Source organism: Sceloporus occidentalis, unplaced genomic scaffold (assembly GCF_023333645.1).
Source record: "Sceloporus occidentalis isolate IW3139 unplaced genomic scaffold, rSceOcc1.0.p SCAF_7, whole genome shotgun sequence".
Classification (NCBI taxonomy): Eukaryota; Metazoa; Chordata; class Lepidosauria; order Squamata; family Phrynosomatidae; genus Sceloporus; species Sceloporus occidentalis.
The window spans coordinates 37326006-37338037 of NW_028316987.1; the positions used below are offsets into that span (position 1 = coordinate 37326006).

The 12032-nt window shown below is 41.2% G+C and overlaps 1 protein-coding gene across 1 annotated transcript in view; it reads right to left on the bottom strand.

Annotated features, from left to right (window-relative positions):
* Positions 1–12032, bottom strand: part of BMPER (BMP binding endothelial regulator) — a 231281-nt gene that overhangs the window by 2986 nt on the left and 216263 nt on the right. The window contains exon 14 of the mRNA XM_089532445.1: positions 9985–10115. Coding sequence (XP_089388571.1) covers positions 9985–10115 — 131 coding nt within the window. The remainder of the gene's footprint in view (positions 1–9984; positions 10116–12032) is intronic.

Genomic DNA, 12032 nt, shown 5'->3' on the forward strand with positions numbered 1-12032 from the left:
TCTGAATGTTGTGTGAAACTTTTGCGGGTTTTTTTCACTTTAAATCAAGTTTCTGCATGGGATTTGGAAAAAAAATTAAGGAAAAGCCAAAACTCCACTCCAGCCAATTTACTTTGCCATACAGATATAAATGAGGACACTGAATGTAACACAGAGTTATAACATAAAAATATGTAATTAGATTAGAATTTGGGATCTGCTGTTCATTCTCAGTCTCCAGAAATTTGTGGAATAAACAGGAAAAGGTAATACTGAATATATTAGAGGCGATATTTGTGCTTTTTCTACTAACTCCCAACTTCCTCTGGTGCATTAAAGGTAGGTTTTCCCAGAATTACTTTCTTAAACTATAGACTGATTAAGTTATGAATAGTATGCAGAGCAAGAGAGAGAGAGAGAGTGGAGATAAAATATTATCTCTTGAATCACTGGGTTGAATCCAGACTTCATTTCTTCTATAGGAATCACCCTCTAAATCAGAGATGAGGAACTGCTAGAGAGGCCAGGGGCCATGTTAAACCCTTAAGAGACCTTAGAGGGTTGCACCCCTCTGCATCTGCATGGAGGGGCATTTTAAACTCCCCCCTCACAATCTTTTGACTCTAGAAAGGATGACCAAGGTTCTCCTGGGAGCTGCATGCAGACTGTAGGCCAAATTTTGCCCAACTTTGGTCTCAATGGCCCTATACAGACAGGCCAAAATAAAGCTGCTTCAGGTCACTTTGGAGGTATGGTGTTTCAATGATGCGTGCGTCCTAAGAGTCTGGAAGCTGCACCAAAGCTGCACTCCAGTCCTTAGGACTGAAGCATGGCTTTGGTGCGGCTTCTGGACTCTGAGGACACATGTATCATTTAAACAGCATACCTCCAAAGTGACTCGAAGCAGCTTTATTTTGGCCTGTCTGTATCAGGCCAATGTCTTCAACTGAGGATGCTCCTGCACAGGGAATATGTATATGTATGGAAGGGGGTGTGCTGATTACCCCTTCACCCTGTAGCTCCTAGAACCACTAATCCCACTGATCCACAGGGTCCTCCAATTCTCCCATGCAGATTTTCAGGGGCAGAGGTGGGGATACACACTGAGGGAGAATTTCTGAAAATGAATTACTCATACATTCCACCAGTGAAAATGTTCCAGTTGATTAGAAGCTTCTGTGGTGAGAAACAGCAGTCCCATTCATTGGAAGCAAAGCATTGGAGCAAAATTATTGAGTCTTCTAATGGAATTGACTACCAGCAAAACAGACAGAAGAATTAATTTATGCACTGCACACTCAACTTACAGCCACAGTTTGGCTTCTGCTTTTACAGCAGACCAAACTAGGCTGGCATCACTATCAGGAGATCTACCAATCATTATCCCCCTTCCTTAATGTGGCTTTTGAGAAGGGACAATTTTTTGAGCAGCTACAGATGGCTACAGAGGAACTAAATTCATCATAAATTTGACCCATGCAGAAGATCACATCACTCAAAATATTTACAGTATTCTATTTTTTGGCCTGCATTAATATTTCACAATACTGCTATACTTCAGAAACAATAATATAGAGAAGAGTTTCAGCATTTTCAAATTTAGGAATTTCACAGAACTAGAATTGATTCACATGTACTGTTGTGGGATACATAAGGCTGACATAAGTGGAAGTTCATCCAATATAATTCTGCCACTAGGAGAGAAACTGCTTTTCCAAATTATGTCTCACCAGAATCATATTCCTCTGTTCTTTTTAAGCCCTATAGATGGTACTATTTCTTTGGAGTTAGCTAAATGTACTGATTCCAAGCAGTGATTCAAAGAGCTCCATTTAGGCATATATATATAAAGGCTGCTTCTTGAACATATACACAGGGGCTTCTCATTTATAGCCACAGGAAGAGCCACTAGGAAAAGTTAATTAAACTTTATTGGGCAATGCGGCGCATGGAAGAGGGGACAAAAAAGTAGCTGTTTTAGTCTCTTGCAGCACAAAAAGGAGATGGGGAAAGGAATGCAGCTGCATCTTTAAGACTAACTGGTATTTATTTTTGCATGAGCTTTCATGGATATAAGCCCTGTTGAGATTTACATCTTTTCCTTTTGCTGAGGTCAAGGTTAAGAAATGTTTTAAATTTCTCATCTAAACTCAACTTTTCTCTTCCTGATGTCTCTAGCCATTGATAGAATCTACTGGGCAATTGTTTAAGCACTAATATTTGCCACTTGGTTTCATACTTAATTCATTCTCAACAATAAACAAATTTTGTTACATAGTTTTTTGTGGGTTTTTTGGACTATGTGGCCATGCTTTAGAAGAGTTTATTCCTGACATTTTGCCAGCATCTGTGGCTGGCATCTTCAGAGAACACTGGCATGGAAGAGAATGGTGTGTGTGTGTGTGTGTGTGTATACACATACACTGTATGACCCTGGGTAGGGAGGAGTGATTTCCATGATAATCTGTGTATTGTTCTGTGTTGAATGTCAAGGCCTCAGGGTGGGAGGAGATACAAAGAGGATTAGTGTCTGTTTAATTAGTGATCATTGTTTGCTGGGAAAACCCCTGACCTTGGGTGGTTTTCATTTGCATTTTGCTAGGTCTTGAGTTTATGTTTTTCAGGACTGGTAGTCAAACTTTGCTGACTTTAAGGCTTTCTTCTTTCCTATTGAAGTTGACTTAGTGTTTGCGGATTTCAATGGCTTCTCTGTGCATTCCGACCTGATAGTTGTTGGCATGGTCCAGAATTTCAGTGTTTACAAATAGCATTTTATGCCCAGGATGTTTTATAATGCGTTCTGCTACTGCTGATTTTTCTGGCTGACCCAGTCTACAGTCTTTCATGTTCCTTGATTCATGTTTGAACACTGCATTTGGGGATCCATGTGAAGACTTTTCCGCAGCTGTATGGTATGCAGTAAACTCCTGTGGCCGGGAGAGGGTTTCTCCTGTCCTTTGCTGAGTGCAGCATTTGCTGGATTTTCTTGGTCAGTTTGTAAACCATTTGGAGGTTGTGTTTCCTCATCAATTTCCCTATTCTGTCTGTGGGGCTTATCGCACACACTTTTGTATCTGTTCTGGGCACAGGCAGGGAATGCACGTGGCCGAGTGAAAATGGAGTCTATCACATGCTGAACTGTCCTCATGCCATCGCTGACACTAACCTGTCCCTGAGCTGGACTGAGGCACATGAATTTTGCTTAGCTGGAATCTTCCTGGCTGAGCAAAATTCGCATGCCTCACCCAGCTTGGGTGTGGTCTACCATGTCTTTTTCCATTTTTCTGTAGGTGAGGCTGTCAATTTTGTTCCAGTCTTGGGTGTTCATCTTTTGACTGATGCTGAGGGGGAGTGATAGCAGTTACTTACCTGTGTTAGCCAGTTTTTTGTGGGTGGTGTTTATTCTCTCCCATAACAGTGTATAATCCAACCTGTTGTAGATACGGTTAGCCTGTAGGGATTTTAAGGTCCTTTTTGCTGTGAGAAAGTGTGGTATGGTATCTATGTTTTCCTTATATGTCACAGCTTTGAATGCCTCTTTCTTGCTTTCCATTAAATATTTTTCAGTCTCTTAAAATGTAAAAACTGGAAATAATCTGTACAGATGATGTTACTTTAAACAACTCTTTCTATGGCCCATTTTAGATGTAGCAAAACTTAGTGTCTTAGTGTTCAATGATTTTTGCATTGTGGTAATGAACACTTTTCAGCCTGAAGACTGAAATGTTTTCTATATTATTCAGGGTGAGATAGGGAGGTCATGCCAGAGGTGGGTACAGAAAAGTAAAGATAAGAGAGGTAAAAATAGTCAGGCAAAGGACCTTTCTCAATCTCTTGTTCTCTCCTTCTCTCCCCTTTCTTTCTCCTCCCCCTCCCAGTCTTTCTCTCTCTCTCTCATTTTCTTTCTGTGTACTAAGACAGGCAACATGTTTGTTGGTGCACAGAAATAAATCTAAGTGATCTGACAAGACAGAAAGATCAGGCGAAGCATGTGGTTAAAAGAGGATGTGTGGTAGGAGAAGCAATGGAATAGATGGAGAAGCTGGTGGGCTTCAGTTTTCCACACCACTGAATTAGAATTGCATTTAGTTTATAATAGTGTCCCGTCATAGGAACAAGCCTTCTTGAGCTGCAGGTGTGTCTGCTAATTAACCAGGTGTTGTTTTTTAAATATCAAATCTGAAAACAAAATAAAAAAGCAAAGTAAGACCTGATTCACAAAAAGAAAATAGAGCCCAGGTATATGTAAAGCCCAGGTATCTTATAGGTGAGCGATGAACTAGGTGAGTGTCACACAACTATTTTGATCCCTGGATGCTTTCAGGACCCCAACCAGGATCCCACTACCAATTCTAATTCTTACTATGCTGCTCATGGAAGCCACCAGGAGCAACAGTTTCCCACTAGAATAATGGACCTTGTTTTATACTGTGGGTGGATGGGTGGAGGAAGGGCTTTTGTTTTTCAAAACCAGCAGTAAACTTTTTGTCAGTTTTGATTTCAAAAATGATGCTTTGATGATGGGCTGTGGCTCACAGCAACACCTGGGGAGTAAAAATTAGTCCCCTGAAGCTTCTAGCCTCTGTATAGTCATTATTGACACTACAGAGATGTATGTATGTATGTATGTATGTTGTTGCTGCTGCTGCTGTTGTTATGTGCCTTTAGGTCAACTCAGACTTATGGCAATCCTATTCTAGGGTTTTCTTGAAAGGACTTATTCAGAAGAAGATTGTCATTGCCTTTCTCTAAGGAAAGGAGAGCCTGACTTGCCCACAATGACTCGGTAGATTTGAGTGGGAATTTGAACCCAGGTCTCTTTGAGGATAATATCACACTATACTGTTATAGCACTATTATTCCACTTTAACTGGTATGGGTGCATTCTGTGGCATTCTAGGGTTTGTAATTTAGTGAGGCCTCAGAGCTCTCTCTGGCTGACAATTCTAACCCCCCCCCCCCCAACTGCAAATCCCAGGATTCCACAGGAGGCAGCCACAGCCATTAAAGTAGAATAGCAGCACTACAACAGTGTAGTCATTCCAACACTCACACCACTAGTCTTAGGCTACTTAGGGATCTTTTCTACCATAGGCCAGTGGCTTATAGTATTAAGGGCCTGAATCCTATTGTTCATCCCAACTAGGACAGACCCATTGCATCAATTGTGAGTACTTGGTGAATCAACACCAAATGACATCATTTCAATGTGACCACTCTAGTTAAGGCCATAAGACATTTTGCTGATTTTGAAACATGGTGCTAGTTTGAAATGTGCATTTTTGAAAAAGGCCACCAATCTTTTGTGTGTGTGTGTATTTTGTACATATGTGTGCATGGTCCTCCATATCAATTCTGCTGTATGGACTTCCAGAATTATAACAACTTCTGCACTTGAAATCCACCCTCCTTTACAAAAATTTGCTATGTATGTACTCTGTCCAATTTTCCATCTGGCTACTTGTTTACTGTTTGCAATCCTACATAAGTCAATGCCATTTTATGCCTCCTCTAATTTATTAAATTGATATATGAATTCCATTAATGATATCTGACAGTAGAATCATGCTTGGAACCACTTTAGTTGTATTGTTCTTCTCCATTATGATCACAACTTTCAGGGCAACTGAACAACTATTTTTAGCTCTATCATTCACCCTTATTTGCTAATACATTTTCCACCTAAGAGGCAGCTGCAGGAAATCAGTGGACCTTGTATAATTAGTGATATGGACCTCAAAGTAATAATTTCTGAGGCAGCAAATAATATTTTTTCTAATCTTTCCTAATAAGCATTAGGTCTTTCCTGCAACACCTAGGTCACAAACCCATTAGAAAATGACATGCAGTAATAAAGTCATCAACAAAGGAAAACAGTAATTATCAGAAGTGTACCCTACTCTAAGATTAGAAGACAATTGTTTGGTATAAAAGTCACCATATCTAGATGCCCTAAAAAAACAGCAAAGACCCAGGATAAAATCAGAAAATGAATGTTAAGGGATGTGGATCAGTGTGTAGAGAAGGGAACTGTGGCAGACATAACTGGCCAACTTTAGCATCTGGCTGACTTAAAGTGGACTCTTGGAAAGCTGAAGACACATTCCTCCTCCTATGATCAGTCAGTCAGACATGGAGTACCACCAATACGTTTTAACTGTGGCAAGGGAGCAGCACTGCAAACACTATGTTTTATATACGACGTGGGGTTGTGTTCTTAAAATTTTGCTGAGAAAGTGGTATCAGATATTTTAAAGTGTGGCATGGCTGCTGTACTGGACTGGGATTTGGAAAATCCAGGTTCAAATCCCCATTGAGTCATAAAATTCACTGAATGGCCTTGGACCAATCACTCTCTTTTAGCCTGGCCTACCTTACTGGACTCTGTGTGTGTTTGGGAGAGAGGCGCACACTTTGTGTTGAGCTCATTAGAGGCTTGGTGGGAAACACTAAAGAATAAATTAAAGAAATATTTCTGGAGTGGACCTAGGATTTACTCTGATGAGTGGCATTTGGATCTGGTTCAAAACCAACATCTGGCATCCTGTTAGTGAATCACGATGGTGCAAGTCAGACTTATGCCATCACAACTCATTGGGAGTAGATGGGTGAGGTTTATGGAAACTGAATTTCTGTTCTGACCATGTAATGATTCCCTCCTTAAAGCCACCTTATTAGCAGTGAAGCCCCCTACTATGACTATTTTCTTATTGCCAGGAAACAGAAGGATCACTTTCCTGTAGCTGGACATACACTGCAAGGATGTCATCACCATCACTCTCAAGGATCTCCAGATGTCTGTCACAGTGCATCAATCTATAAGAAAATAGCTGGATGCATACCTGCTGACCATCCTGTTCTCCCATAACATGAAAATGACCATGTGTGTGTGTGTGTGTGGGGGGGGGGGGTGCTGCTTACAAGAGATGTTTGGGAAAATAGCAACAGAAGACATAACTAGGGAAATGAAGCTATGTGATACATTTGAAAGAAGTTTGCAGCATGAGCTTTCATAGACTTAAGTCTACTTCCTCAGATGCATCTGAGGAAGTAGACTCAAGTTTACAAAAGCACCTGCTGCCAACTATTTTCTTTAATTAGTTACAAAGGTGCTACAAGATCTCTCTACATACAATTCTACAGACTAACATGGCTATATCTTTGAATTCTACCACTATGTGATATGTTTATGTCTCCTAATGCATTTTAGAGAACCTAGTGCACTTAGAATCATATCATAGAATCATAGAGTTGGAAGAGACCACAAGGGCCATCCAGTCCAACCCCCTGCAATGCAGGAAATCTCAAAGCATACCCGACAGATGGCCATCCTGCCTCTGTTTGAAGACTTCAAATGAAGGAGACTCCACCACTCTCTGAGGGAGTGTGTTCCATTGTTGAACAGCCCTTACTGTCAGGAAGTTCCTCCTAATGTTGAGGTGGAATCTCTTTTCCTGTAGCTTGCATCCACTGTTCTGGCTCCTAGTCTCTGGAGCAGCAGATAACAAGCTTGCTCCCTCCTCTATATGGCATCCCTTTAAGTCAGCGGTTCCCAACCTGTGGGTAGGGACCCCTTTGGGGGTCGAATGACCCTTTCATGGGGGTCGCCTAAGACCATTGGAAAACATCTATTTAATTACAGTTATGAAGTAGCAATGAAAATAATTTCATGGTTGGGGGTCACCACAACAAAAGGAACTGTATTAAATGGTCGCGGCATTAGAAAGGTTGGGAACCACTGCTTTAAGTATTTAAACAGGGCTATCATATCAGCTCTTAAACTTCTCTTTTCCAGGCTAAACATCCCCAGCTCCCTAAGTCGTTCCTCACAGGGCATGGTTTCCAGACCCTTCACCATTTTAGTCACCCTCTTTTGGACACACTCCAGTTTCTCAACATCCTTTTTGAATTATGGGGCCCAGAACTTGACACAGTATTCCAGGTGGGGCCTGACCAGAGCAGAATATAGTGGCACTATTACTTCCCTTGATCTAGACACTATACTTCTATTGATGCAGTTTAAAATCGCGTTGGCCTTTTTAGCTGCCGCATCACACTGTTGACTCATATTCAACTTGTGGTCTACTTGGACTCCTAGATCCCTTTCACATGTAGTCTCGTTCAGCCAGGTGTTCCCCATCCCATATCTGTGCATTTTATTTTTCTGCTCTAAGTGTAGTACCTTACATTTCTCTGTGTGGAAATTCATTTTGTTAGCTTTGGCCCAGCTTTCTAGTCTATTCAGGTCATTTTGAATTTTGATCCTGTCCTCTGGGGTATTAGCTACTCCTTTGGTGTCATCTGCAAATTTGATAATTATGACCCCAATTCTGTCATCCCAGTCATTGATAAAGATGTTGAAATGCACTGGGCTCGGGACAGAGCCCCGTGGGGCCCCACTGGTCACTTCTCTCCAGGATGAAAAGGAGCCATTGCTGAGCACCCTTTGGGTTCAGCCAGTCAACCAATTACAAATCCATGTAACCGTTACTTTGTCTAGCCCACATTTTACAAGCTTGTTTGCAAGAATGTCATGGGGAACCCTGTCAAAGGCCTTACTGAAATCAAGATATACTATATCCACAGCATTCCCTTCATCTACCAAGCTGTTAATTTTATCCAAAAAAAAAGTGATTAGATTTGTCTGGCATGACTGTTTCTCTGAAACCCATGTTGACGTTTTGCGATTATGGAATTGCCTTCTAGATATTCACAGACTCTCTGTTTAATGATCTGCTCTAGAATCTTTCCTGGTATTGATGTCAGACTAACTGGACGATAATTGTTGGGATCCTCTTTCTTCCCTTTTTTGAAGATGAGAACAACGTTAGCCCTCCTCCAGTCTGCTGGGACTTCTCCTGTTCTCCTGGAGTTCTCAAAGATTGTTGCCAATGGCTCCCATATTACATTTGCCAGTTCTTTTAATACCCTTGGATGGAGTTCATCTGGTCCCGGAGACTTGAAGAAATCCCTTGCACATGGTGTAGTCAAGACTACATTGCAGCCTCTGAGGCATTTCTAGAGAAGTGCAAGTACATCATCCCAACTATTCTCCCACTCTACCAGAGGCTCTGCAATACTAGGCTATCAGGTAAGGCACAATCTACTTTGGAGTTCAGACAGAATGGAATACATCTGTTTCATGGTCTTCCAAAAGTTTTTAGACTAGAACCAAGCTGGTCCCCTTATCCCCACATAACTGCAACCACTTGGTCTTAAATGAGTGGGAACTGGCAGGACTCCCTGGCTTAATGAGTAAAATAGATGAAAATCAGCTGTGGTATTCCTGCCACCACTCCTTTTCCCTTTTCCCCCCTTCCTATGAAGGCAGATCTATTACAGCTGTGTGTCCACATGAGCTAAAAGTAGTGCAGGAAATGTTAGTAATCAGATGGCCTATTTCAGAACGAGAGCTTTGTGATTCTTCCACTAACCACCCAGCCACTCAACAGGCTTAGACAAGTAAAATAGGTATCTGATGCACAGTTTTACAAAGGGCTTGTTAGCATAAAGTTGTTGGAATTTTGATTTTCATACATGCTTCCTGTGTTCTCTTTAAAGCTCAGAATGCAAACCGGCTGGTCACTGGATTTTGGCACCTGGTAACCATTTATTGATCCATGCTGTCTCTTCTTTTTTTCTTCTTGGCACTACAGCATTGCTATAAAGTTGACTTCTGGATTATGCATTGAGGGTAGAGCTCCATTGCGTTCATGTGCCAAAGGGCTATTTTTGGTAAGGAAAAGCAGCTGTGGGAGGGGGTGCTTCACCCATTCCTTGGCCACCACTTCCCTTTCCAAACAAGTCTTTTACGCTACAACACTGTATCTCCATGGGGAGAAGTGAGATATGGAAAGAAAAGCAGCGATAGGGGAAAGGGTGATTTGAAAGGAAGAAAAGGGTCAAAAAGAGAAAAGAAGGAGCAGCTGTTGGGATTTTGTTATGTGTGAAACAGGTTACCCCACCAGCCATAGTTGCAATGAAGCAATCAGCCTGTCCACTTACCAGCACAGCTTTGCTCAGGCTTCCAGTGGACTTTCAGACCTTCCCTCTGGCAGGCTCGGGCATAGGCTAAGAAGGACTCACAGTAGCAGTTCTTATGAACCGGGCACTCACACATGTCTGTCACACAGGACCTGCAGACAACATCCCAGTGAATGGGGAGAGAAGAATTTTTGATACATCAGAGTCTTGTTCTTTAGAAATGGGGAAAAAATTGTCACCGTGGTTTGGATGCTCACTTTCCTTCTATTAATAGATCCCAGAATAGAACAGAGTTATTTCAGTAGTTCCCTTCCCTCTGTAGAGCCTCATGCCCCCTGACAATCAGCTGCTGTGAATGCCTTGGGAGTGATGTGGCTTAAGCTGGGGAAAGAGCAGTTGGAATAGAAAACTATTGGAAACCACCCACCCACCCCACCTTCCTTAGGTTAACTGAGGTATCATTTGGGAAGCATTTATACATTTCTGCTACTAAAAAGACTATATTATACAGTGCAGTAAATGTAAGGCTGCCACCTCACCATGCAACATCTTACAGCCCTACATCTCATAGTGACGGTCACTGCCCACCCTGGGCATTAGCAGTCAATGAAGTGGAGCAGAGGCCTGGAAGTATGGAATATCAAGGTGTCACAACATGGCACCAGTTCAATGAGATCAAGGATACACAACCTGTGGCCCTTGGGTCACGTGCAGACTATGACCCACCACACCACCATTCTGCTGTGCAGCCCCTGCCAGCCCAGTACCAAATGCAGAACTCAGGGCCCCAAAGTTTGTGTGGCCTTGTATTAGACATTATTGAGTGGGAAAGAAGCAATGACTTTAACATACATGTAATGTGTGTACAATCCTACTTATGGCTCCAAGAAAAGGGGGTGTTCAACTGTGGAGAACTGTGACCAATTTTCTTCTACAGGGACCCAATGGAGGCCACACAGACTGCCCACCCTCTGCCCCCAAAACCCCTGTGAATGGCCGCACATTCATTTTTGGTTTTGAAAAATGTGTGATAGTTAAACAGTATTAGGTGGCCATGAGATTTATTTAGAAGGAGGTTTGCTGCTCCTGTAGGATTCTAAAAAGAAAAGAGATGGTCTGGGAAATTGGAAGGAGATAAGGGTTGCAAAAACAAGCTTGAGGAAGCTGCACATGGACCAAATTTTGCCCACTTCCACACTAAATAGTTGTTAAACTGACATTCCCCTTAGTTTTGTTAAATTCTACCAGTGCAGATGAAGGATGGATATTGCAGTTCCATAATATCCTTCAATCCGATGTCTAGTTGAGTCCTATGTTATCATCATAATCATTTTATAAAAGAAACCAGTTCAACAGAAACAGATTAAACTAAGATACAACTTTTTATTGCTTTAAGAAGCATTTCAAAAGCAATATAGTGTAGGAGTTGACTTGCCTACAAAGAAAACACACAGACCCTGGCTCCCTCTAGTGTTAAATTTTCAAAATGTCAGACAATGTTGTTTTCCCAGCACATCTTAGGGTTGCTTTAAATGCTCCTAATCAGTGTTATATATTCCATCAGAGTGATGATGAAGCACATCACATAAGGAGACATAGTTTTACAGTTGTCAACAGTAACCTTCCTCTCAACAGTATTATTACATCTTTGAACTACTAATGGAATTATTATTAGTTTGTTCATGTATACTCCCCCAAAATACTACAGAATTTTCATATACCTTAAAACCTATAATAAATATATATATAAATAAATAAAGAATGACTGTTCTAGAAGATAATATTGAATGTTGCTAATAAATGCAGTGTGATACAGCTATTACACTTTTGCCTATTTTCTGCATGAACTGAGCATGAAAACTCATTACTTTCCCAAGAATGTACATAGAAAAAAATAGATCTGTGTCTCAGTTCACCACATAATACAATCTACATCAAGTTTGCAACATTTTTTAAAATTGAAATTATGTCTATGTGGTAAATTAGTTGCATCCAAGGCAGTAAAAAGCATGTGTATATATATATATAACAAGCATATATAACATTAATCAGAAATGAATTTCTTTCTC